We start from the raw sequence: 27,379 nt of genomic DNA on the forward strand, positions 1-27,379 counted from the left end.
TCATTGGCTCAAGTATTTACTGAGTGAATTTGTCAATTTGATTAATACCTGAACATATTTTCTAGGTTTACAAAGGTGGAATTATTTTTAAACTTTCATTAAAATCAATAACTCATTTCTGCTAACTCCTGAATTTTTATCTGTTTTAAGAATTTTAAGTAGCATAGTCTTGTTCTATTCTACCATATTTCTTAAATCTAGACCATTGTAGATAACTGTTAATTGCTCACCCAACAATCACTCTTTCTTATTACTGTAAAAAATACCTTGATTAGGAATAAGTTATTGATAGATTTTTGCTGGTTCCAACCAATTGTGAGAATGCTACTTTGAGTAGCATGATGAAAAAGCAAGAAAATCATAGATGCCAACCTTGACGTTGTTGAACTATGGAAGCAATACCAGGAGCCATCTCTCGCCAGCTTTTTTATTATGTCAGAAAAATAAATTAATAAAACTGTTAAACAGGTATTCTGTTCTATGCAGCCAGTGATTCATAACTTTTTAAATAGCATCTTTTCTTTTTTGCATAGCAATTGCCAAGACAAGTCATTTTATTTTTATAGTAAGTTATTTAAGATAGTAACACATTAGAAAATCCAGACAAACAGTACGTTTGGCCCCACTACTTTTAATGTTTCTGAATTCACCTCTGAGGAAAGATCACAGTATTCCGCACAGCTCCCTACCTGTGCTCTCCCCTTCAATATTCACTTTGATATTTTAGAACATCTAAAGAAGCTCAATAGGGCTCTATCACCAAAAAAGTTGCAATGAGATAATCTTTCAGGTACAAGTTATTTGAACCTCTCTACTAACCTTTGGCCTCCTGAGAGATGACCACAACTCTGAAGTTGAAGTGTAACCATCCTGTTCATATGTTCTCATTTTACCAGTTGAGAAAATACATCCATAAACAAGGTAGCATTATTGTTTTAATATTTTAAGCCTTCATTATCTAATGTAAATATGTCAGCTACATGTGTGGTTTTAAATCTTCTAGTAGCCACATTAAAATAAAACAGGTAAAATTTACTTTAATGTTATATTTTATTTAAACCAATATACCCAAAATATTATTTCAACATGTAATTGATAATTAATGAGCTATGCAATATTGTTTTCTTAAAATTTCTGTTATTAAGTCTTTGAAATCCCACTAGCAGTTTAGACTTAGAGCACATCTCAATTCAGCATCTCAATGCTGAATTTAGATTTCATAAATTTGCACTTGAAAAAAGTCATATATTCAGGTCCGTTCCAAACACACTTAAAAGTTTTTCAATAACTGAAGTCAGTTTTTAAAATGTAAAATAATTAACAAAATTAATAATTCCATTTTTCAGTCCCAATAACCATATTTCAGGTGTTCAATGGCCACATACGTCTAGCCAACACCCTATTGGACAGTGCAGATTGAAATTATAGCACCATTTCCCATCTTTCTTTTGACTACTCAATTTATGTAATATTTTAATTCTTTTGTTTTCTTTTGCCACATCCTAGAAAGGAAGTGCACGCATGGTTGGCTTTGAAGTTGAGGTCAGATGACATTTTACATTTAAAAAAAATCATTGTCCACAATATTTACTCAGGTAGTCTAAATGAACTTTCAAAAAAAATTAATTGCTTTGTATTTTAGTTTAAACAATGGATTGTTAAACTAGGTATATCTACTGCTAAGGACATACTGTAACTAGCCAAGGTGCAGCTTTATTAGCCGCTCCCATCCTTCTACCCCGCCCTCCACAAAGCACGCGCCCACATGCACGCACGCACATCCGCACAAATGCACATATATCCATGTACAAACACGCACGCGCTTAGAGCTCATCATGTGAGTCGGACGACCCAGGAAACGCGGTTTATTTCCCCTCTCTGGAAAGTGTCTGAGAACACTCAAGCACGGTATTGGCAGGGTTCCACGTCTCCTTTTAAGATACTAGACTCCGCCCTCTCCAGGTCCATTTCTGGAAAAATGAAAGGTTGGGGGTGGCGGTTTAAATAAGGCCTGTTACAGTCTACCAGTCAGTAGCCCCACCTCAAGAAGCGGCAATATTTGGGAGCCTAAGAATAAAAGAAATCCTTGCAGGAACACGCAAAAGATTTCGAAAACACCTTCAGTCGAGGCATTAGTGAGACTGTCGCCGTCGAGTGGTCGGGATCGGAGTTTTCCCTCGAGCAGGAGCTCCTAAATTGCGTCGATGAATGCCCTTCAGCCGCGGTGTTAGCTGCGGGTCCTCTAGTAACTAAAAAGCGCCAAATAGCCTGAGTTCTCCTTTGTTTGGGGTGTCCCACAAAAGCGTGGTCACAACGAAAACTCTTATCATAGATACGATAACGTCCCCCAAACTTTTTTTCAGCACCCTCACTCCCCGCCCGCACCCGCCGCCCTCGTCTAGTGCTTCGCTTCGAGAGTTTAGTGATCTAGTGGTCTAGAATGCCAGCTCTGCAAAATTCCAGGAGCTAAACACCAACCAACCAATTACCCAGGAGAGAGTAGAAATGAGAAAACAGAGCAAACGCAACAACACGCCCCTGCTTCTCCCGAGCTTTAAAGGAGGGGAAAAAAAAAAAAAAAAAAAAAAACGGCCGGCCTGTTTCCGCGTGGCATGCTGGGATAAGTAGTTCCTTCAACTCTTGAAGGCGCGGAGTCAGGACCGAGCTCATGCTGACTCCCCAAAAGAGTACTACAACTCCCGTTGTGCCTTGCGACAGAGTGGAAGGGGCGGGACCAGAGGAGGCGCGTCGCACTTGCGCAGGTCGAGGGGCCGGAGGGAGGCGGAGACGCAGCGGTCCAACTGCAGAAAACTCTCCATGTGACAGAGAGCTGGGTTCCAGCTCCGGGAGCCACTGGACTGTGAATACCCACCGCAAGCACTGTCCACTGTCCCGTAGCCAACAGACTCCAGCTGGCGGGGAACGCTTGATGTTTGACCATACCGCTGTAGAACTTGGGGTGCAGAGTGAACTGCTGACTCCAGGGCAAGTGCTTGAAGGACCCCGCGGAGACCTCGGAATCTCCATAGAGAGGCAGAGCGGCGAGGCGAGATTTCTGTCGGCGCCGGCGCCCCCAAGCTTGGAATAATGAACGGCTTCACGCCTGAGGAGATGAGCCGAGGTGGGGATGCGGCTGCTGCAGTGGCCGCGGTGGTCGCTGCCGCCGCCGCCGCAGCCGCTTCGGCCGGGAACGGGGCTGGGACAGGAGCTGGAACTGAGATGCCTGGCGCCGGAGCTGTCTCGGCGGCTGGCCCCCCAGGAGCACCTGGGCCGGGCCCCGGGCAACTGTGCTGTCTGCGGGAGGATGGTGAGCGGTGCGGGCGGGCGGCAGGCAACGCCAGCTTCAGCAAGAGGATCCAGAAGAGCATCTCCCAGAAGAAGGTGAAGATCGAGCTGGATAAGAGCGTAAGTGACTGCGGGACAGCTCTGCCCTGCCCGCCCCCTTGGGGCCCCGGGAGTGGTGCAAACGGGTTGTTGGGCCAGGGGTTCAGAACTCCCCGAGACCTTGCTGCAGTGCAATCCCGTCGTGAGCTCCCTGGTAGAGAGCAAAAAACCAAGTCGTAGCAACTCGGGTTGCCACCCCCAAGGGACACACACTAGCACGCTGTGCTTCCCCTCCCTTTCAATCCTCCGCCCCCCGCGTCCCTCCCGCTCCCTTTCTTTTCCTTTTTTCCTCCACTTAGATCCGGAAACGAAACAAAGGGAACGAGCGCACGGAGGGAGCCTGGAGTAGTTTTCTTGTTGCCTGGCAGCTCCTTCTGGAATGGAGGCGCCTTTGTTTTGCTGCCCAAGCTGCCGTTTGGCCCCAGGAAGTAGCTTCCCTGGTCTAGGGAAAGTGCAATCCTGCGAGGACCTGACGCCGCAGTCGTGAAAGATCCTGTGTCGTTCCCCTGTGTAGGGGTGAGAGGGAAGCCGGGCTCCCACCGCTCCTTGCTGTGATCCTGGGTTCGGTGGCGGCGATGTCAGCATCTAGGGCAGCTGCTCCGAACGTGGGGAGCCGTTTGGCAGCCATCAGGATTTCTTTTTCCGTCCTTTTTGCACGTCTGCTCTTTTTGACCATCTATGAGACTCTCAGAAACAACCATAGCCGTTTTCCGAAGCTCTTGCAGATGTAAATTACTAACAAGATGTCAGAACATAGTACATGTCCTGCTTATTTTTAACTTGCACTTACCTTAAAAGTTAATTTTAAAGCTTGTTTGCCCAGGCCTTAATTGTTTGTTTTTTTAAAGAAGTAATTTACTATATAAAGCCCCTAATTTCAAATGTTACCATACAATTCTCAAGACTATATGATTCACATTTCGGAAAGTTAGTAATCTTTTCTGCTTTTTTAAACATTTTTTCAGTCATGTTCGTGAGAAACTCTTTAGGTAGACTTGAGTAATTTCAAATTGCTTTGGTTGGAAAACACAAATATATTTAATACCCAGAAAACTTTATACTTGCAAATTTAAATATAGTTAGGATATGAAAATCAATAGCTCATTTGTAAAGATGAATAGTTCTGTATCTGGATTATAATTTGAGTATTAAATTAGGAAGTGTATATTATGCCATTAACATATGCTCTTTAAGTAGAGAAAATACTATCAAATAGCAAAATTGTGGGCAACGTCATCATTCCCCGTGTTAGCAAAGCAGTGATGACCTGACTCATCTAGTTCACCCTTCCTGCAATTTGATGACAAAATCTAGAGCGTTGGAATTTCTCATTCTCCTCCCCTTTCTCCCCTTACTGTCACCCCTCCCCCACCCCACTTCCCAATCCTCTTAACAGTATTGTCAGACAGGGTATGTTTTAACTGGCAGGACTTTAGAAAAAAGCATGCCCTTGTCTTAATGCCCTATTTTGACTGTTTTGTCTTTAAAAAAAAAAAAAAGAAAAATACAATAGACACATTTTAATGCAATCCTAAATAGTCTGTGAAACTTTTCTGTTTCAGGTAAGGCATCTTTACATTTGTGATTATCATAAAAACTTAATTCAGAGTGTTCGGAACAGAAGAAAGAGAAAAGGGAGTGATGATGATGGAGGAGATTCACCGGTTCAAGATATTGATACTCCTGAGGTAGATGAAAGTTTTTGCATGTTAAATGTAAATCCTAAGTAGTCCATTCTGGAACTCCTACAAAAAAGATATGAACAAATTTTTAAAATACTTAAAACATTTGAAAAATCTGAAAATGAAAGTAAAATTAAAGTTAACACGCAGTTATACAGTTTGACTTGTTATATTTTCAATTGACAATTTTTATAGTTCTGTTGTCTTACAACTTTTTCCCCAGTTTTTAATACTTATTCTCAAAGGATTAAAATGTTTACTACATTAATTTTTTTTGATTCTGTAAAAGGTTTTTTAAATAATAGAATGAAAATTTTGAAATGTATGAAAGGTAAGTTTTTAACAAATTGCATGAACTTATTCATGTTTTTTTTTCTAGGTTGATTTATACCAATTACAAGTAAATACACTTAGGAGATACAAAAGACACTTCAAACTACCAACCAGACCAGGACTTAATAAAGCACAACTTGTTGAGGTATTTATGAATTTTAAACTTTTTAAAACTTCAAAGAACTCTGTTCATACAAAAAAAGAGTCATTAAATGCAAATGAAATTGTTAACAGAGTGTATAAAACAATATATTTTAAGTAGAATCAAAGTTAATTTTAAAGATCTATTATGGAAGAATCTAGTTACTTCGAAATGTTTGTCTGCCTCTTAGGAAATTCTTTATGTAATGACTAATCAATGGATTGTGTATAGTTTTCTAAGCATCTTTTAATATTGGCTCTCAAAAATATTGTGTGAGAATTTTTATTCTCATTCTAGAAAGTTATCTTAAAATTCCATTTACTCAGTAAATACTTATTGAACATCTAATTAAGAAATAATAAATTAATACACTTTGATGTCTTTATTAGAATTCTTTTAAGTTTCTGATGGAATAAGTCTACAAATAAGCCCCTAAGCAGTATTTCCACAACTTCCTGATTTAACCATTTCAGAACTTGTCCTTGTCGATGTTTGTTTTTTTTTAGTCATCCATGTTTTCTTCGCATCTAGAAGGTGCAAAGACTGTCCAAGCTTTTACTTAATAGTTTGCTTTGATATAGGACTTAAGTAAATTTTGAATAGTTGAGTGTGTGTGTGGGTGTTCTCAGGAAAAATAGAACCATGAATTCTGTGCATGGTATTAAGATGTTTATTAACTTATATAAATATGTATTTATACTTTAATCACATTTAAAATAGAAATGGCCTAACCTACTAGGTAGAATAGAAATTTATAAGTGCATAAATCACTTTTCTCATGTTCTTTAGCTTGAATTTAGTAATCCCACATTTTCTAAACTGTACATATTGGATAAGATAAAAGGTGAATAGAAGGTACAATTCTTTGGCAGAATGCAATGCTTTTTAACATTGTTAAGATCCAGTATATTAACTTCTTAGCCAGAATTTTTTCTTCCTTCTTGCCTAGGCAACAAAAATTCAATTTTTCTTTAAATCTGATTTAAAAGATCTAGTCTTTTGGACTATATAGCACATTACTATAACATAAATATATATAGCATCTACCATGATGAAACTGTATCAAAATATACAAATACTAATTGAGTATAAGTACTCTGTTTTGAAACAAATGAGAACCAAATAAATGGTTATTTTAAATGTACGTTATCTTTAAATGCATAAATCAAACCTGAAGTTATTGATAATCTGGTCTAAAAAAATTATATTAATTGTATGGCTATTTTCTTATTTAAAAATGAGAAATAGCCATGAGTGTTTAGTCAGAAATATGGATATTTATGATTTCAGAGTTGGATAACCATCCTCCTTAAGTCTCTTAGTTATCATTTAGACAGCCATTCTTTAAGAAGTTTTATCTTCTAGAATCTAGATATGCCTTTGAGCATCTCAGTTGAGTCAGCTGTGCTTCTGTTGGTAGTTGCAGTGCACGTGTTGGATTAGTGAGAAGGCAAGAAAGCAAGTAAACATTCTACTGAACATCCCTATTTCCCCTCTCATTTTCCACTTACAATTTTCATTAAGAAAAAATTTTCAAGAAACCTTAACAGAGATATTGCCAGCCCTGGCCAGGTAGCTCAGTTGGTTGGAACGTGGTCCATAGGTGCCAAGGTTCGGTTTGATCCCTGGTCAGGGCACATGCATGAAACAAGCAGTGAATGCATGCATAAGTGCAACCACAAATCAGTGTTTCTCTCTCTCTCCGTTTCTCTTTCTCTCTCTAAAATCACAAAGTAAACATTAGGGGGAAAAAAGAATATTGGCGATCAATACTAGTGTAGCAAACATGTTTGTAAGATATCTCATGGTTTGTTTCTGTAGTACCAAATTTTTGACTTCATATTTATCCTTTCCATGAGTAGGGTCTAAACCATTACAAGATGAACGTGGACTCTTACATTCTATTTCACTGATATTCAAAGTTTTTAAAAGTGAAAAGTTACCAATATGCTTTAGGCTTTAACAGGATTTTAACATTTTTTTTATTTTTAAACACATTAAAAAAACCATGATTAGAACCAGTTAAGAGTGAATCTGGATTTATAACATCTTTAGAACGATTTGTACCAGTTTTCTTTGGTTTTAATGCTTTCTTAAATAAAACACTGCATGAATTTCAAGTTGTATTTTGCATACTATTTTATTATTTTTATCAAATATCCTGATATTTAGTTTTCTTTGTCTTTAAGTATGTTACTGTAGTTGCAAAACCCTTTCATTTTTAAAATACTATTAATTTTAAACTTGGTTTGTATTAAGTAAAAGTTAAGTCATGCAATGCAAGGTGGAGGAGGATTTAACAAACCCAATAATAGATTTGATTACTAAGTTTGATCTTTTAAATGTTTAATAGTTTATACTTGTGGCTTTTATTGTTTGGTTAGTTAGGGTTTTGCTTTTACTTCTATGCTACACTGGTTTGCTATGTAGCGAATTGCATTGTGCAGTGTTACAGTAAGCACTGGGAAAATTTTTATGCATGTAATGTCTATTACAGTTTGCAGTAGTATTTCTCTCTAATTATCAGTGATTTAAATGTGATCAAGCCTTCTGAACTTTGACACAAAAACCAGGTTTCCTAGGTGACTGTTTCGGTGAATGTCAAAATAAGAATTTATGCTGTTGATTAAAATATATAGCAGCAAAAAGATAATAAAAGTAAACAATTACTTCCTAACCTGGATTCCAGTTATAAAATTTAAAATAAAAAAAAGAAATACACATTCTAATTAATGTATATTTAATTGAGTGGGCTGAAGGGGCCTTTGAAATTATACTGTCTCTTGTTCATAACATCTTGTTCTTACATGCTTTTTACCCTGTTGGCATTTTGTTGAATACAATTTATTTTTAAAAGGAAATAGCTCTTATCACATAGCACTCTTTTCTTTTGATGAAAGTGTTTTTTTACCTAGTTTTGAAATCTGTTAATACCTATAATTTAATTTCCTCAATTTTTTTTTCTTTATAGATAGTTGGTTGCCACTTTAGGTCTATTCCAGTGAATGAAAAAGACACCTTAACATATTTCATCTACTCAGTGAAGAATGACAAGAACAAATCAGATCTCAAGGTTGATAGTGGTGTTCACTAGGAGAGATGGAATTGAGACTAAGACTTGGATGTTGAGATGTTAAGACTGTTTACTGTTTTTCATGTGTAGAAATAAATGTTCCTGTGTATTTTTTCTACAGAGGATTTTCTCTGGTTTTATTTTCTTTGTTTCTGATTCTAATAATTAGTTGGAAACTCATGTAAAATGAGCTTTCCTAGATTAACAGCTATTTTAAATAAAGGTTATTACTATTATAGTTGCTTCAGTGTATTTATTTTGTGAAACTTGATTTTTATTTTAAACTGACTTTCAGGAACCTGTATTAATTGAGGTTTTAATATAAAGATCATTTTGTTACCCCCTGCCTCCCCCTTTTTTAATTCGAAGAAATTAACAGGTTAAGGAGAACTAATAAATGTGGCACATTTGCTTTCTCCGTGATGACCTTATTTGAAATTAAGGATATTCTAAATAACATTATTTTGTAAAGTGCTTTTTAGTGTTAACAAATTTTAAAAGTAGAGTTCAATTAGGATGCAACTTTATTTCCTTTTTTAAAAGTTACTATTTCTTGATGAAATATCAGGAAGAAAAAAAGTTTAATGCCTACCTCTTTCCAAAGAAGATTCAATATGCTAGCAAAGGTAAGCACAGTGCTGAAAGTTCAGATAAGAACATAGAATTAGTTACAGCTGTTTCTTTAATTTTTTTCTTAAAGTAAAAGGTACTTACATGACATGAATATAGAATGTCTGCAATACCCCTAAATTTTCCGTCATGTCCTGTACTGTTTACATTGCAAATTAAAACTAATAAATTGGATATCTAAAAGTTTAACGATCTTTAAATTTTGGTTATACATAGCTGTGGCTTGATTTACATTTTATTTCCTTTTATAGTCATTCTCTGTCAGTTTCTACTGAACATTTTTAACGTCCCTTTTTTGATGTTATATTGCTTTTCCAAGTTCTTGTAATTACAAATCAGAGTTATATCTCGTACATGAAAATAGCTTCAGGGCAGTATTCTGAGATTGTGCTGCAGATTTGAGACTGGAAATGGATGACACCAGTATTGTAGCTCAGGGATTCTCAACATTGACATTTGGGTCTGATAATTCCTTACTGTGAGAGGCTGTCCTGTGTGTTACACATTTAACAGCATCATTGGAGTCCACACACTGGTATCAGTAGCCCTCTGAAGATTTACAATCAAAGATATCTGTCAACATTGCCAAACATACCTTGGGGGGCAAAGTCATCCCTGGTTAAGAACCACCGATGATGTAGCTGAATTTTTTAATTTAAAGTACCGTTTTATTAGAAAGTGAGTCTGTATTTTTAAGTTAAAGTATCAACAGCTAGAAAACATGATGAAAAAGCCACTGGGCTTTGTTTTTGCTGTGACCATTTAAACATTTACTTGTTCCTTTATTGATGAGCAGAGGCCGTGTAATAATTGGTGTAACAGAATCCTCTCATACCCAGCATCCCAGAAATTTCTGTGAGAACTTTTTTTCTTAGCTGTATGAAAATGAGCCACTGCATGAACATGCGGTAGTTTATTTGAATGAAGTATTACTTCCAAATTTCATATTTTTACCTAAACCTACAAAGACTTACTGTTTTAATAAGACTTAACTGTTAGGCTTCCTTTTTCCTATTAACAGTACTCCATTCTTGTGAAAAACTTGAAATTATTTGCTTGCATTAAAGTATCTGTTTATAACCTTGGACTAGCAATGTTAGTTTTACATAACTAATTTGCATAAAATTAGTTGGATAAAGAGTGAATAAGAGTTCTGGGTGTTGATTATCAAATGAAATTAAATTCTTGTTAGACCAATTTAAAACACCAAAAATTGAGAATTTAAGAACCTCATCAAAGCTGAGGAACTCAGGAAGGTGTAATATAAAAGTCAATTTTATATAAAATTTAAATCTTTGCTGTTAGGTTTAAAAAATTGTGAATTTACTGTATATCTGTTTACTTATTTATATCAAAACCAAAATTCAATGGAAACTTATCTCTGTAAGGGTAGAGGTTACTTTTAAATGTTAGGGCATCAGAAGAAAGACCGCCTTTGGGTTAGGAGAGAGAAAAGCTATTAAGATCTTTGTAAAGATCTTTAGTTACTCAGCAGAGGCTCAAGAAATGAGTCCATTGTTCAGAAAGTACCCTTCTAAACAATTTGGGAAATAGCTAAAACTTAGTACCTAAAATATTTTTAAGAAAACAAGCTCTATTATTTTTACATGAGGCCTCTTTAATTGAGATCAAATTTACATAATATACAATGAATTGTTTTTGAAGTACAGAATTTGATGGTATTTGGACTATGTTTATAAGTTTGTTTATATAGTGAATCTTGAAATGCATTTAACTCAAACAACACAGGTGTAAGGGGAACCAACCCTCTTCACAGTCAGAAGTCCTTATATAACTTTTGATTCTCCAAATACTTAACTACTAATAGCCTACTGTTAACCAGAATCTATACTGGTAACATAGTTGATTAACATATATGTTATATGTATTATGTACTGTATTCTTACAATAAAGTAAGCTAGAGGGAAAATGTTAAGAAAATCATAAGAGAAAATACATTTATAGTATTTATTTAAAAAGTCTGTGTATCAGTGGATCCACCCAATTCAATGTATATGTTGTTCAGGAGTCAACCATATATGTCCTTTGTTGTCTAGGTTTTCTTTTCCTTAGCATAGTGTGATACATATTCCACAATGTATTATTCACTTATTGATGGGTATTTGGTTTTCACCTTTGCCTATTATGAATAATGCTGCTATAAATATTAGTGTACAAGTTTATGTATGGGCATGTTTTTATTTTTCTTGGATATATACCTGGGAGTAGAGTTATGGAATCACATGGTAATACTATATTTAATGTTTTGAGGAACCTTTAGACTTTTCCATAGTGGCTGTACCATTTTCCATTTTCACCAGCAATGTATAAGAGTTCCTATTTCTCCAAATGGCCAATACTTGTATTTCCTTTTTGTAAAATTAAAGCCATTCTGGGTGTGAAGTGTTATCTCATTGTGGTTTTGATGTGCATTTCCTCAGTGACCATTGTTACTGAATATCTTTTTATTTGTTTGTTGGCCACTTGTATATCGTCTTTGGAGAAATGTCTATTCAAGTCCTTTCTTAATTTTTTAATTTTTTTTTGTCGTTGAGTTGTAGGAGTTCTTTATTCTGGATATTCGATATACAATTTGCAAATATTTTCTTCCATTCTGTAGATTATCTTTTCACAATCTTGATAATGATCTTTGATGCTGGGGAGTTCTAAGTTTTTATGTAGTTCCATTTGTTTTTGCTCATGCTTTTAGTATCAGATCTAAGAATTCATTGCCAAATCTGAGGTTATAAAAATTGACTTGTATTTTTTTTCTAGAAATTTCATCATTTCAGCCCTTCAATTAAGGTCATTGACCCATTTTGAGTCAATTTTTGTATATGAAGTGAGTTAGAGGCCCAGCACCATTCTTTTGCATGTGGTTACTTAGTTCTTCCAGCACCATTTGTTGAGAGACTCTGTCTGGCACCTTTGTCAAAAACCTGTTTGCCATAGATGTTTGGGTTTATTTCAATATTCTCTTCTGTTTCATTGGTCTGTATTTCTATTCTGCCTGTACTATATATACTCTTTTGACTACATTAGCCTTGTAGTAAGTTTTGAGATAAGTGAGTTGTCCTACTTATTTTTTTTCTTTTTCAATATTATTTAGGTTTTGGGCCCCCTTACAGTTCCATATGAATTTGAATATTAGTTTTTCCATTTCTGCCCCCCAAAACCATTAGAATTTTGGTGAGGATTGTATTGAATCTGTAGATCACTTTAAGATTGCCATATTAACAATGTTAAGTATTCTAATTCATGAACATGGGATGTCTTTCCATTTACTTAGGAATTCTTTAATTTCTTTGTGCAATGTTTTATAGTTTCCAGTGTATAAATCTTTCACTTCATTGGTTAAATTTATTGCTGATTTTTTTTATGCTATTGTGAATGGAATTGTTTTCTTAATTTCTCTTTTGAATTGTTCATACTAGTGTATAGAAATACAACTGATTGTTGTATGTTGCCAAGACAACTGTGCTGACTTTGTTGATTAGCTCTGGTAGTATTTTTGTATATTCTGTGAGATTTTCTATATATGGAATCATATGATCTCTAGAGACAATTTTATTACTCTTCCTTTCCAATTTGGACGCTTTTATTTATTTATTTTTGGGGCCAGATTGCTCCGGCAGCCCTCCTTGCTCTTTTTTTAAGGAGGAGACCTTTTAGTCTTTCACTATTGAGTATAATGTTAGTTGTAGATTTTTCATAAATGCTATTTATCATGTTAAAGAAGCTCCCTTCTCCTGGTTTGCTGAGTGTTTTTTATCATGAAAGTGTATCATATTTTGTCAAATACTTTTTATGTAACTATTGAGATGACCATGTGGTTTTTTCCCTTTTGTTTTATTAATGTGGTATATTATATCAAATGATTTTATATTGTCCCACCCTTACATTCCTGAGATAAATCTCACTTGATCATGGTGTATAGTCTTTTTAATGTGCTGTTGAGTTTGGTTTGTTAGTATTTTGTTGAAGAGTTTTGCATCTATATTTTTAAGATATATTAGGTTAGAGATTTCTTATACTATGTCAGACCCTGGTATCAGGGTAATGCTGACTTCATAGAATGTGTTAGGAAGTATCCTTCTTTTCTATTTTTAGAAAAAAATTAAGCAGGATTGATGTTAATTTATGTTCAAGTGTTTGATTGCATTCACTAGTGAAGCTATCTGGTCCAGGATATTTCTTTGATGAAAGATATTTAATTACCGATTTAATCTCTTTTCTTGTTACAGGACTTTCAAGATTTTCTTTCTTAAATTAGCTTAGGTAATTTGTGTGTTTCCAGGAATTAGTTCCTTTAATCTAACTTATCTAATTTGTTGTCAATTGTTCATAGCATTCTCTTATAATTCTTTTAGTTTCTGTAAGGTGCATACTAATGTCTGTGCTTTTAGTTTTAATTTCAGTTACAGTCATGCCCCATATAATGACACTTTGGTCCCACATACCACAGTGGTCCCATAAGATTATAATGGAACTGAAAATTCCTATTGCCTAGTGACACAGCTGTAGTGATGTGATAATGCAATTCACTCTCCTCATGTGTTTGTGGCGATGCTGGTGTAAACAAACCTACTGTACTGTCACTCACTAGAAATATAAAACATACAATTATGTATTGTGTATATGCTTGATAATAAACAACTACAAAGTGAGGCAAAAGTAAGTTTGCTGGTGTGAATATGCAAAACCTTAACCTTATTAATTATTATATTATTTGTTACATAAGCAATTGTAAACATACTTTTGCCCCACCCTGTATGTTACTGGTTTGTATATTTACTATATTTCTTTCATTTTTATTGGAGTTGTCCCTTATCATTTGTCCCCCTTATAACCTCTTCCACTTCCACGTACTACCTATCCCTACCCCCTCAATCACCACACTGTCGTCCATGGACCTGAGTCCTTTTTATTTTTTTTGCTCAATCCCTCCACCCCTTAGCCCCACCCTGCAAGCTGTCAACCTGCTCTCTGTCTATGTGTCTGTCTATTTTGCTTGTTAGTTCAGTTCCTCGGATTCCATATATCAGTGAAATTACATGGTATTTGTCTTTTCCTGACTGGCTTATTTCACTTAGCACAATGTTCTTCAGGTCTATCCATGCTGCCACAAAAGGTAAAATTTTCTTCTTTTTTTATTTTAGAGTGGTATTCCATTGTGTAAGTGTACCATAGTTGTTTTATCCACTTATAAACTGATGGACACTTGGGTTGCTTCCAAATCTTGGCTATTGTAAATAGCACTGCTACAAATATCAGTGTGCTTATAGTCCTTCAAATTAGTGTTTCGGGTTTCTTTGGATAAATTCCCAGAAATGGAATTGCTGGGTCATAAGGCAGTTCCATTTTTAATTTTTGAGGTAATTCCATACTGCCTTCCACAGTGGCTGCACCAATCTGCATTCCCACCAACAGTGCAAAAGTGTCCCCCTTTCCCTACATCCTATCACTTGTTGTTTGTTGATTTATTGATGATAGCCATTCTGGCTAGTGGAGGTGATTACTCACTGTGGTTTAATTTGCATTTCTCTTATAATCAGTGACATTGAACATCTTTTTATTTTAAAGTATATTCTTTCTACTTATAAAAAATGTTTGATGTAAAACCTGATAGAGAATTGTTTTATGACTAATTCGAAGGAATGTTTCATGTGCATATGAGAAGACTGTGTATTTTGCATTTATTAGGTAGAGTGTTCTTTGTGTGTCTGTTAGGTCTAAGTGGTTTATAGTGTGGAAGTCCTTTATTTCCTTATTAATCTTCTGTCTAGATGTATTTCTGTTATTTAAGGGAAGGTATTTAGATTTCCAACTATTGTAGAACTGTATTTCTCTCTTCAGTTCAATGAATATTTGTACTATAGAATTTATTCCTTTGAGTTTATGAAATTTCTTATATATTTTTTAAAACTTTATTATTTATTTTTTAGAGAGAGGGGAAGGGAGGGAGAAAGAGAGAGGGAGATAAATATCAGCGTGAGAGAGATACATTGATTGGTTGCTTCTTGTATGTGCCCCGACCTGGTACCGAACCCACAACCCAGGCAGGCATGTGCTCTGACTGGAAATCAAACCAAAGACTTTTTGCCTTGCAAGACAGCACCCAACCAAATGAACCACACCAGTCAGGACAAATTTTTTATATTTCTTTCTAGCTGAAAGTTGATGCTATAAACTTTAGTTTAATATGTACCATGTCCTAGTTGCATTAATAATTTGCATGATCAACTATAGCCCTCAAATAATAGTTACATTAGTTGCAATTATATTATTATATATGTGAATATACATACATGTTGTATATTCCCTTTCATATACACTTAATGTATTAGGTCAGTTTTTTATTCATAATACCCAGTAGATTTAATTTTTTACTTCTAAACCTCAGCAAATGTAGAATATATATGCTCTTTTTTGTTGTTGAAAGTTTACTATATTTACTTGTAAAATTCTTACAATATGTTGGCTACATATATGCCACACATTTATCTCTGGATATACCACTCTACAAAGATGAGCACATATGGGTGATAAATATGTAACTATAAAAGTAAATTGAGAAAGCTAATTCAGTGTGAATTTACTATCATTTTCTAATATCAATTTCTCTTCAAATCTTTGGGAGAAAAGTTTAGGCTTAGGCTGTTAGTGCAAGATGATATAAATACTTGATTTGATTTTTTTTTCCTTTTGAGAAAATTATTTTAAAGCCTATAGTGCTTTACTGATAGGATTCTTTATTTTAAAAGCACATTCCATAATATTTTGCAAAAATGACTTTTTATAGAAAGAACTCATGTATACCCATGGGCAATTATAAGGAATTTAAAGTTGCAAAAACCTGTGAATATTCTTATCTGCCCTTCCCTTCCTCCAATAGTTGTTGCTCATTGTTTTGGTTCTCCATGTTGCTTAAAATTATCTAATAATCCTTTAGGATTAGTACCTAATCCTAACAAAAATATTCAAGAAATCCCTATGGATTATGATGAGGAAAAGAAATGTTATCAAGAAGAGATGAGCTATTAGTAAGTGTTATAGACCACTTCCTGCTCAATACCATGGGATTTACAGTAAGAACAAGGATATAGAAAATCAAAGCAAAAATACAGAAATTGTTATTCAGTGAGCATTTAGCATATATGAGCTATCTGAAATGTAAAATTGTGCCCCATACAAGTAAAGGCTTGCTTTCCTAAAAAGAAAATAGACTAGATGATGCTATAAATAATGTAGTGGTTAAGATTCTAGATGCTAGAGGAAAACTGACCGTATTTTAAAAATACGGCTCTACTCCCCTGATAATGTAACCTTAAACAAGCTATTTAATCTCTCTACACCTGGGCACTTTGACCATAGAACAGGGATCATTATAGTATCTACCTCATTCAGTTGTAAGACAGTATTTAGAACATATTTTTTTATGTTCTAAATTTTTATAAAAGCTTAGGGGTCTTCTGGAGCTAAAAGTTATTGAAAAAATAAAGGCTCAACTCATTAATATGATTGAATGAAATGTTTGCTTTTAAAAACATTCATCTTGTCAGAAAAAGTTGAATAAGGTAAGTTGTATAAACACGCTTTTACATTTATTTAGTAGTGTAAAGAAGAATGTGTGGGTCTATAATACATCCTTTTCTAAAAGAATAATTGAAATTTGTATTACAAAGATATTTCCAAAAAAGAGAGAATATGAAGAATAATTATAAAATTCCATTTATTGAATATTTAGATTTTTTCAAATATACTTTTCTCATCAGGTTTTGATTGCAATAATAAGGGAACACTTAGTCAAAAGCTGTTGTTGCCTCGTGTTTGCCCTCGTGCCGAGATACTGAATCCTTACCACATATTTTTCTCCCTAAAGGATAAATTATACCAAGTAGAAAGTGAAACTGGCTTACGGATGATTTTTCTGTATTTACCTGTTCTATGCATCCTTCCAGGAAGGATAGAAGACACTTTATTGAGTTAGTTCAATTTTAATATCAGTGAATTCATTTGAAAAAAAAATCAAATCAAATTACCTAATAGTGATAAAACAACCAATTTGATTTTTAAAAACAATTCCACTTCATGCATTTTTGTAGGAGGTCACACTACCTGAAAACGTTGTGACTTATGTTTGTGCAGATTTTAAGAGGAACTGAATTCCAAGTACCTCTAAATTGTTTGGTCCAGCACAGTAACACTTACTGCACCAAATCTGTGTGTGGTCTTCAGAAAACGATTAGGGACCTCCAAGGATCTATGTCCATTAAATAATGTCGCTTTTATTCACAAAGTTTTATCTCCTAAGTTTACTACGGATGCGCTTCTCAAACTTTTACACACAATAATACTTTAGATAGCACCTTACACCTCTCTTCCATAGAAGGCTTCACATTTATAAATAATAATTTGTAAATGTACTTTTGTTAAAATACAATTTCTAAGAGGCAAGTCCTTATTATTCATGACTATACATCCAAATCTTAATAATAGCTGGCATTTAGCAAGCATTTAATAGATTTTTATTGCATGAAGGAGTTTCGGGAATCACCTCTGATGCCACTAGTCAATGTATACCTCCTAAGATATGGAGGTATAGTCCAAAGCTGTCTCTAACAAACAGAAAATATTTTTGAAGACATCTTTTATTTACTTTTAAAATTCATTTGACTTTTTAATTCTCACCCATTACATGTGTTTCTTAATATGTGCAGTTTTCAAGAAAAATTGATACACTGGGGATATGCATCAGAGTTTTGGATGCAGCTGTTGTGTGTGAGTGTGTGTAGTATATGGGCTTTACAATTAGGACTCTGTTCAAATTCTTACCTTGATTTTTAACAAATAAATGAGTCAGCGTCTGAAAAATGAGTACAAGGATACTTGAAGGTTTTTGTTGCTATTTTTAAAAGAGTAAAATGAAAACGTACTTAAAATAGTTCGCGTGCATAATATATACTCAAATGTTGGCTTCCTTTTCCCCTCTTACTAGAAAACTTCTAGTTTCCCTCCTAAGAATCTCAATTTATATATGATTCTTTCCATTAAGTATCAGATAATCCATAACTGTCAACCAAGAACTGAAATTTCTCAATCTTTGAGCCAGGATTATGGCTATTCATTTGGGAAACAGAATTCTTTTATTGATGTAGTTAACACCTCATAGATGAAAATTTTCTAGCCAATATTTTTAACAAATGCCAACAATGTCCACAGAGAAAAATGAAATTGAATTAATTTTTATTACTACTTATTTAACACAAGTTTACTTGTCTTAGACAAGTAAGAATTTATAGAATCTGCTTTATTGTACTGGATAGAAACTAGAAATGCAGTTACACTATTATAGCGCAGTTTCTGGGAAATTGGCAATGGTGCTCTCCAGAACACATGAAGATTCTCAGTGACTGTTGCAAGGAATCACAAAAGAGATCTTTGGTCCAAAGAAGACATCTCTGAAAGAAAATAGAACATCAGTTAAATCTATCTAAAAGCTAAGGTATATATTATTATTTTCTGAGTTAAAAATGGACAGTGATTTCCAGGATTTCAGATACAACTATTTTTTTTAGGTGAATAAAGTACAAAGAGAATGAGTGGGAGTACTTGCTACAGGATCAACAAAAACCAAGAAGGTAATCAATTCTTTTACTTTCCTTCCATTTGCCATTGATGTTATGCTATCATTTCTTTATAAAGAAAAGGAAAGATTAGGTGGTTTCAAAACCTTAGATCAAAAAATAATTCCTCTGATGTGAGTGGGATGAAGTTTACAGCGAAGACACAAAAGATTAAAGATTTCTTACAAAGTCAATAAATTTTAGCTTTTATAGGGAAAGGAGGCATTTTAAGCTACCCTACTCTTATTGGAAAATCATATAAGGTAATGAAAAAATTCATGGAATAAAATTGTATATAAGTGCAAGGTAGTACAATTATGGTAGTACATTAGAAATATACTTAGTATATATTGTACAACATGATAACTGTTGTTAGCACTGGTATATAGTATACTGGAAATTTGCTAAGAGAATAAATTCTAAAAGTTCTCATTACAAGGAAAAATAAAATATTTTTGATAACTATATGAGGTGATGGATATTAACTATCACTAAACTTATGGTGATCATTTTCCAATATATATCTGTCAAGTCATTATGCCATATACCTTAAACTTATACAGTGCTATATGTCAATTATATCTCAATAAAATAAAAATAGGGTGACATTCAAATTTGTGTTTGTAGAGACAAAAGGAAATATACTTAGCAAGGTAAATTTGTTTCTCCTTGGAAAAGGGTAATCCAATATCAGATAGAAATTACTTTTGTATACCTATACTTCTGTTCTCATATATTATCCCAAATAATCACAAAATTATATCATGAAATAAATAAAAATACATTTCTGTAAGTTAGACTCAACTCTTACAAAAAGGTAAACATGGTATTTTATTTAATATTAGATGATATTTCACTTATGTGACTTGGGAAAAATTGTCATTTTGTGGAATCAGTTAATTCAAGTTCTTATATCGTCATTTAGTACAGTGATTCTGAAACTTTATCATGCATCAGAATCACCCAGAAACCTTGTTAAGTCGTAATTGCTGTGCCTCACGTCCAGTGTTCCTGATTTAGTAGGTGTCATCTGGGGTCCAAGGGTGAATATGCATTTGTAACAGGAACTCGGGTGATAGCTGTTCTGCAAACCACACAGTAAGAGCCAGCTGGCTTGATAGAAAATAAAAGTCTGGTCCAAATCGGAAGACCTAGGTTCTAGTGTTAGTGCTGCTATTGACTAGCCAAGGGGGCCGTGCTGGTCATTTTACCTCTGTACTTTTTCCTTGATAAGATGGTTATGTCTGCCCTTCCTGCCTTACAGGTTTCAAAATGAAAATATGACAACATGTTAAAAGTAACTTGAAAAAGCTAATTTAGGTATGAAATAGCCAAGATCATAGTATTTGAAAGATTCCTCAGTCACTAAGTGAAGATGATTTTAAAATCAAGAGCTAGAAATATTTATTGACTTTTCTACTATATTAAAATATGTCAACTTTCCAAGTCAGTGGAAAACTTTTATTTAGTTTATTCCTAGTTAACTCGTACATAGAACTAGAAACTTTTTCTTTGACCATTACCAAACTTCCCTGTCCAGTGAATTACTTGATCCTGTTCACTGAAATCTTTTATCTAAAGCCTTTTATTAGTTTTCAAATTGGTGTAAAATATCAACCTTGAAGTTGACCGTTCCTGCTGGTAGACTTTTTTGTGGTAAAAATCTGATAGGGAATTTAGATTTTAATAGATTAGAGTATTATTGATTTTCTGGATTTCATTTTGTTTTATTAAAATCTGCCAAATTCTGTTTTTAAATGAAAACATTCCATTCCATACACAATGGTGATGATTCTAGAAAATCGCTGAGATTTGAATAGGATTTTACTAAAAGCAGTGATTGTTTTTAGCAAATCATTATAAAGGTGTCAAAAAAGAATCATTATACATGCTTCATAGCAATATACTTTATGATTACATTTCCTTACTTTGGGCAGCAGAGCAATTCGCTGAAGTTGCAGTAACAGATCATCTCACATCCCTTTCCATCCCAGAAGTGATCCTGGATGTTTACATCCATCTTTGGTAGGTCAGCTACTCCTTCTGGAAGGCTGTGACAGTTGCGATCTTTTAGTATCTTTCTGTAGCAAGAGAGACGATTTGCAGGCATGGGTTGGACTCCTAGCAGCAGGGTTAGCCCAATGGTGACAAGTACTATAAATTTCATTTTGGCTTTTGGACCTGAGATAGAAGAAAAATCAAAAGTATCAGCATTTTTAAAGATTCACCTGAACATAAAGTTCTTAGTGTTCTCTTTGGTAGAAAGGAGTTCATCTATTCTTTGCGTTTCTCAAAGTATAGTTTAAAGACAATCTATAATAAGAATCACTTAGAATATTTGTTAAAAATTAAATGCCTTGGCTCCACAAGGAAATATTGAATGAGAAATGCTGGATGAGGGGAAGAGATGGTGGTAAGACCTAGAGTTTGCATTTTAAGTACCCAAAGTAATTATTTTTATATATTCAGTAGGTAAAAAATGTTTTTCAGGTGATAAAACTCTGATCAAGTTTCTAGGACAAAGCATCATCAAGTACTGTGGTTCTTGACCTTGCATCTTAACAACATTGACAAAGAGCTTGGGTCCCCCCCCCGATGGAAACAAAAAGCCCATTTATCCTCACATTGACAGATGATACTCTATAGATATATTTATAGTTCAATTAAATTTTTCAAGTCTTCCAAAATTATTTTTGGGACCCATTTTGTTGCAAATTTTTGGTGATATTGTGAACTTTTATTCTTATATAGATTACTCATCATAGCTTCAGTTGAAACAGTAGCTTGAATTTTCCCTAATAAACATGTAACATGTTCTTAAATACCTACAGTTATGGGGAATTCATTATTGACTAAGTCAAAATATTTTACTGGTATAGTTCTAATGGTTCCTTTACTGTAATTTTTTTTTTTTTTTGTAGCTACTATCCACCAGTCCTAGTTTGAATTCTTGGGGTCATACCAAACAAGTTTAATTCCTCTTCCAGGAGATAAGTCTTTAAGTACAGTATTTACATACAATTATGGAATATTCTGTATAATCAGGCTTCTCAGCTTCCATATTCAACGTGAAAAGAATCGAGGCTATTTTAGTAAAGGATGCCTGACAAGATAGTAGAGAGACCAGAATCAGAATCCACAGCCTTTCAGGTTGCATTTGTTGATGGGTGTCGAAAAGTATCTTTCCTACAGTAGAGTATTAAAAAAGGGGAAAGATGGATATGTTTATTGTGCTTTGAAAGAAAACAGTATTGTTGAAAGAAAGTTTTAGTACAAAGTTCTCAATGATTAGATGCATCTACCAAGGGGGAATTGAAGGGCTCACCTCACTTGTTTCCCATCTCTCAGGAACCAGCGACCAACCTTGCTTAAAACCCAGTGTTTTGGCAAAGGTTGTTTCACATGTTGTGTCTGTTTGTTGTTGCTGTTCCTTCAAGGGAGTAGATAAACCTGGCTCTTGTTACTCCATTTTGAGTAAAGCAAAACTTTCTATATTACTTTTACTATTTGGAGCTATTTTTGGAGGACTGTGTAGTACAGATACACAAATCTTATAGATTCTAAAAATGAACTGTGTGGTTCAATACTTAAGCCAAATTCTCAGAATTGTGTTTCTTCCTCCCTCCTTTTCCCAAATTGATTTATGGTTCCTCTGACACTCATGTCTTGAATCAGGTAAGTAGCTATTGGGTCCCAAAATATAACAATAAGACCCTTATGATTTGAACGAGGACCCATTCAGGCTGCCCTTCCTGCTTCTGGAAAGATGCTTATATATTTTGTTTTAGATGAAATAGGCTACTAAAACATAGCCTGCAATCATTCTCTTGTTTTCAGCCCTAAATCTTCATACACTTCCTCAGGTGACTTAGAACCTCTCTGCCCATAACCAAGACCAAACTTGCAAGGAAAGTCAGGAGAAAAGCAGCCATGGTTGGGAAAGTGAGGAAGTCAGAGAATAGCACTGATGTGGGATTCACTGATAAAGTGATTAAGTAACTATGAGAGAGGAAAATAGGAGTAAGCTGGTTTAATTTGGTTCAATTTAACAAACATTTTTATAGCATTTCCTTTATGCCTTCAATGTAGAGAGAACTGTTAACATTTTGCTATGCTTCTTTTGGGTATCATAGATGAAGGTGTTGAGAAGGAGAAATTGAGATGGCCCAGGACAGGACTCTGGGAAACAGCTATGGACTGAGTGGAAGATAAATCAGATAAAGAGGTTATAAACAGTGAAGAAGACTGATAAGGAAGTTCAATCTCATAAGGTAATAAACAACGGGGAAAGGTAAGTGATTCCACGGCCAAGGCACATTTGCACAAACTCATCTTAAAGACTGGTATTTACTGAGATTTATTCCTCAGTGTGTCCATTACACTCTGCTACATAAAAGCAGATGGATTCAAAATCATCACTAGCACTCCATGACCATTTTTATAGTCCTGTATCTCTGATCTACATGGATCACCATATTTAATGTTGTTAAAATATGGGGTTGCCATTAAAATATGGGTACCTAGTTAAATTTGAATTTCAGATAAACAATGAATAATTTTTAGTAAATATATGCCAAATACTACATAGTTTCTATCCCCTGAGTTAATCATGATAATTATATTTAGTTAGAAAATAGCCCATCTCCCCCATTGAAAGAAGTATAGCAATAAAGATGTATAGAATATTTATTTCCTTATAATTAAAAGGAAGTCTTTCTTCCCTCTTTAGGATCTTTCCATAAGCTGCCCTCTTGGTGAGAAATGCTTTTTGCTTGACTTTCAGGTTTCGGTTTAAATGTCATTTCTTCAAAGGCCTTTCCTGACCATCCAATCTGAAGTAGTTTCAACCTGACCCTTTCATAGTGTCCTCTTCTTTTCCCTGCTGATATTTATCACCATTTGAATTACATATTTGTGAGTTTACTCATTTTATATCTGTCACTTCCATTCAACAGGAAGCTTCACAAGGGCAGTCTATTTTTTTAAACCACCACATGCCTGATGACTAATACAATGGTTGGCTCATGTTACAGTATTAATGAATGCTTCTCTGAAAACACATTTTTAATCCTGAGCAGGAGTGTACAATGGTTTCATATTTTCTAAAAGGTTGTAACCTTCTTGGGGCTAATCCTCAGGTCTTCCTTGCCCTTCTCCTCACACAAATCATTCACTATGGCAGAACTACAAGGCAGTTAGACCTGTAGTCTCTTCAACCCTACACATGTGCCTTTCCTTGCTGATCCATCTAATCTCTTCCCTTTATATTAATATCTGACCAAACAACCCATTGAGGACAAACCCCAAATTCATCTCTCCTCAGAAGCCTTCCCTGATCCAGCCTATGCCATTCTAAGAGCTCCCTGCTCTCTTTTCCATAGTACTTATGTATAAATTGTACCTATAAGAAGTGTGAATTTGACTAAATAATGCCTTGTTATTGTTAGCATTTTTCATAAGCCAATTATCCTTATGGAGAATATGGCTACAGTTGAAAGTGGAAAGTCATTTAGCCGTACGGTGAGTGGTCATTTTATGAATTTACCTAGAACTACAAAGGAAGATCTGGAAAGATCATAAAGGGCCTTACAGGACATGATTAAGGGCTTTAGATTTTACTTGAGTATATTGGGAAACCTTTGGAAGATTTGGATAGAATAGTAACATGATCTGGTTTATATCTTTAAAAAATCTTTTTTTTTAAACTTTATGAAGATGTTGTTGTGGTGGGAAAAGATTGGAAGTAGAAGAAAAGAGGCTGTTGGTGAAACTTGATGCAAGATATGATGCAAGAGGAAAAGAATCAAGGATGAGTCTTAGGTTTCTGACCTGAATGCTACTGGCATGTATCGAGCTGAGAAAGAATTGGATGGAGGCAATTTGGAGGGAATGCAAGAGTAAGTTTTTGGATAACTTAAGTTTAAGATGCCTACTAGACCTCCAAGGGAAGATGTTGATAGGCAGGTGAATATGAACCATCAGGTTATTAATTGGTAGTATTTATAGCTATGGGACTATCAGGGTAGTGAGTATAGATTCAGAAGAGAAGAGGCAAGGGCTGCGGCCTCAGGCAAGCCAGCATTCAGAAGACTGGAAGCGAAGATGCCAGCATCATAAAGGCAAGGACTGTAGCTTCTTTTTTTGTTCTTTGTGCCTCTCTCAGAGTGTCTCTTCCAATGTGAGGCTCACAGTAAGTATTCCGAAAACATTCGGTGAAGGAGTGAAAAGTAAATTGCAGAAAGTAAGTGGGTTTGCTGCCATACCACACACCTCTCCTGACTGTGTTCATGCCAAAATGTAAAATAGCGTTTCTGTCACAGTCTCAGTCACATACTGCGATGGAAAGTTCCACATCTGGCAAGTGCTTATTGGTAGATTTTTTTTACCACTTTAGAAATTATAGTTTGAACTAAAGTCTTCTCTTCTTCCTTTACTTAAGTGCAGATAAATAGCTTTAACTCTTATTTAGCAGGTGGAACAATGTCTGAACCAGTATGTTTCTGTGATGCACTGGTTGTTTTGTTTTGTTTTGTTTTCATTAGAAGACACCAATTTCAATCCTTGGCAATCCATCCAGACCATATATTTTCAAGTTTCAACAAGATGAAATGACTTTGGCAAGTTTGAAGCAAATTGCTCTATTTTTTCTCTTTCAGTTGAAGAACATGCACTTAAAAATTCCTACTGGAGTACATCCAAATTACAAAAGAAAACAAAGCTAGAAGCTGAATATCTGAAGGAATAAGCAACAGATCCTCAAATATTTATCTACTGGTGTTTTGGATTTAATTTTATGTAATTAATATTGTTCCTAATGAATGATACAATTCCTATCCCAATATTGAGTAGATTGGCATAATATCAATAACATAACATTTAAAAGCATAACTTAATTTAAAAATCTTAAAAAAATAAAAAAGCAATGCAGAGCATACAGAATTATAGGCAAAATGTTTCCAATTAAGCAATAAATCAGTGCAATCATCATATAGATAGGGAATTGCAAATTTTAATTGTGTGAGGGTGTTTGGCACTAGCAGGCTTTTGAATGGTTGGAATTAAATGGAGACATAAAAATAAAAATTATCCCATTTAATGGCCAAAACTAACAGGGCTGTGTAGTTTAAATGTCTGAGACATTTATGGTGCAATGCTCATATAGGCAGCTGATGGCAATTCTGGGAACTGGTATTTTTTTAAAAAGTGGAATGAAACAGAGTTGATGAATTAGGCAGAAGGGGCAGTCCATTTTCAGGTTTCTTTCAAAACACAGCAAGGGAGAAACAAAGCTGCAAAAGCAAATGAAAATTACAGCCCAGAACCTGACATTTAAAATCAAAATTACAGTTGAAGGAGATTAAAATTGCTGTCCAGTCTGTGATGTTTTCCATCATTTTTCTTGGAGGATAAAAATCACTATTATTTTTTTAAGTTCTCTCTCCTTCTTATTAGCTGTGATAGAAGAGGTTCCTGTTAGAATGACTGAGTCCTGAAGTGAAACCTCTCAAAATGTACGTTAGAGGAATCAAAGTGATATCGGAAAGTGGATAAACCTTTCAAACATCATTAAAGCAGACGTGATCAGCCCACATGCCCAAAAGATACTCATCAGTGGGAAAAAAGAAGTCCAGATCCTCCCTGAAGGTGACCTCCCTTCAGGTGTCTCAGAGAATACCAGAAGATGATATTAATGTTTAGTTTGGCATCATTCTAATTGTTTTCCTGGCCACAATTGATCATCATGGAGAAAGGGACAGGCATTTGGAGAGCTCATTAACTGTGAAACTAAGCTAAGGAATTTTAAAGAGAAATTTTTATAAGCCCCAAACGGGGAAAAAGGTTCCCTTTATCTTAGCAGTACAGACACTGTGTTATGTTCCATGCGAGGGGGGCACCAAGGATGAATTAAATGAATTCCCTCTTTGTATCACACATTTATGCCAGTTTCTTTTTAGGAATCAGGATTTTTAAAAAGCAGAAAACGTTTGCTTTCTTAAGCCTTGCAGTTCATGTTGAGTAGGTGATATAGAGATATAGCTACTGCATTAATAAAACCTTATACATATCCTCATCCTCACACAGTTCTGAGAGGTGGGATAATAAGGTCCGTTGTGTGGGACCAGATGCAGAGTGGACATGTGCCTTAATGAGAAATAACAGAGGAATCTGCCTCTTTTAAACCTACGATTAAGTGACTTTCCCAATTAAGGAATGTACATACTCTGTTCTCTCAATCTGATTATCTTCCCTTTTCCTAAGAAGCATTTTTTTTAAGCACATACATCATCCCTTTAGAGGGTGTCTCTCTGTCTTTCTCTTCTGACTCAACACATTAAATACTAATCTATAGCAATAGTTTGGAGTAGAATAAATGACAAACAATTATTTTTAAGAAAAAAATTACATACCCTTTTCTTCTTTCCTTTGGTCTTCTTGGCAGAGGAATCTTTTAAAATGCTGCAACTCACTGGGTGAGTTTGGGCAGAAGGAGAAGAGAGGAGGTGCTGGA

General features: G+C 34.8%; 2 protein-coding genes across 4 annotated transcripts; one reads left to right on the forward strand and one right to left on the reverse strand.

Annotated features, from left to right (window-relative positions):
• Nucleotides 1-2,776: 2,776 nt before the first annotated feature.
• SAP30 (Sin3A associated protein 30) lies at nucleotides 2,777-27,283 on the forward strand. 3 transcript variants are annotated; one of them, XR_011650350.1, is made up of 6 exons: nucleotides 2,777-3,405; nucleotides 4,947-5,072; nucleotides 5,446-5,544; nucleotides 18,823-18,885; nucleotides 23,004-23,141; nucleotides 25,527-27,283. XR_011650350.1 is itself a non-coding variant. In XM_053910931.1 (5 exons), the coding sequence occupies exons 1-4, from the start codon at nucleotides 3,088-3,090 to the stop codon at nucleotides 18,844-18,846; spliced, it is 567 nt and encodes a 188-aa protein (XP_053766906.1). In that variant the 5' UTR covers nucleotides 2,777-3,087; the 3' UTR covers nucleotides 18,847-18,885; nucleotides 23,004-27,283. The 3 variants fall into 3 exon arrangements, 2 of the variants coding, with proteins under 2 accessions (XP_053766906.1, XP_024424867.2); XM_053910931.1 differs by having other exon boundaries at nucleotides 23,004-27,283; XM_024569099.3 differs by lacking the exons at nucleotides 18,823-18,885; nucleotides 23,004-23,141; nucleotides 25,527-27,283 and adding an exon at nucleotides 8,513-8,850.
• SCRG1 (stimulator of chondrogenesis 1) lies at nucleotides 18,478-27,379 on the reverse strand. Its single transcript, XM_024569100.3, has 3 exons — nucleotides 27,279-27,379; nucleotides 20,799-21,051; nucleotides 18,478-18,705 (listed from the first exon to the last, which is right to left on the reverse strand). Exons 2-3 carry the CDS (start codon nucleotides 21,035-21,037, stop codon nucleotides 18,651-18,653), a joined length of 294 nt encoding a protein of 97 aa, XP_024424868.1. The 5' UTR covers nucleotides 21,038-21,051; nucleotides 27,279-27,379; the 3' UTR covers nucleotides 18,478-18,650.

Source organism: Desmodus rotundus, chromosome 9, assembly GCF_022682495.2.
Source record: "Desmodus rotundus isolate HL8 chromosome 9, HLdesRot8A.1, whole genome shotgun sequence".
NCBI lineage: Eukaryota > Metazoa > Chordata > Mammalia > Chiroptera > Phyllostomidae > Desmodus > Desmodus rotundus.

Coding starts and splice junctions, on each gene's coding strand:
- SAP30 (XM_024569099.3), top strand. CDS start 3,088: ATGAACGGCTTCACGCCTGAGGAGATGAGCCGAGGTGGGGATGCGGCT. Junction 3,406..4,946: donor AGATCGAGCTGGATAAGAGC/GTAAGTGACTGC, acceptor TTTCTGTTTCAG/GTAAGGCATCTTTACATTTG. Junction 5,545..8,512: donor ATAAAGCACAACTTGTTGAG/GTATTTATGAAT, acceptor TTTTCTTTATAG/ATAGTTGGTTGCCACTTTAG.
- SCRG1 (XM_024569100.3), bottom strand. CDS start 21,037: ATGAAATTTATAGTACTTGTCACCATTGGGCTAACCCTGCTGCTAGGA. Junction 18,706..20,798: donor GAATTGCTCTGCTGCCCAAA/GTAAGGAAATGT, acceptor ATTTTCTTTCAG/AGATGTCTTCTTTGGACCAA.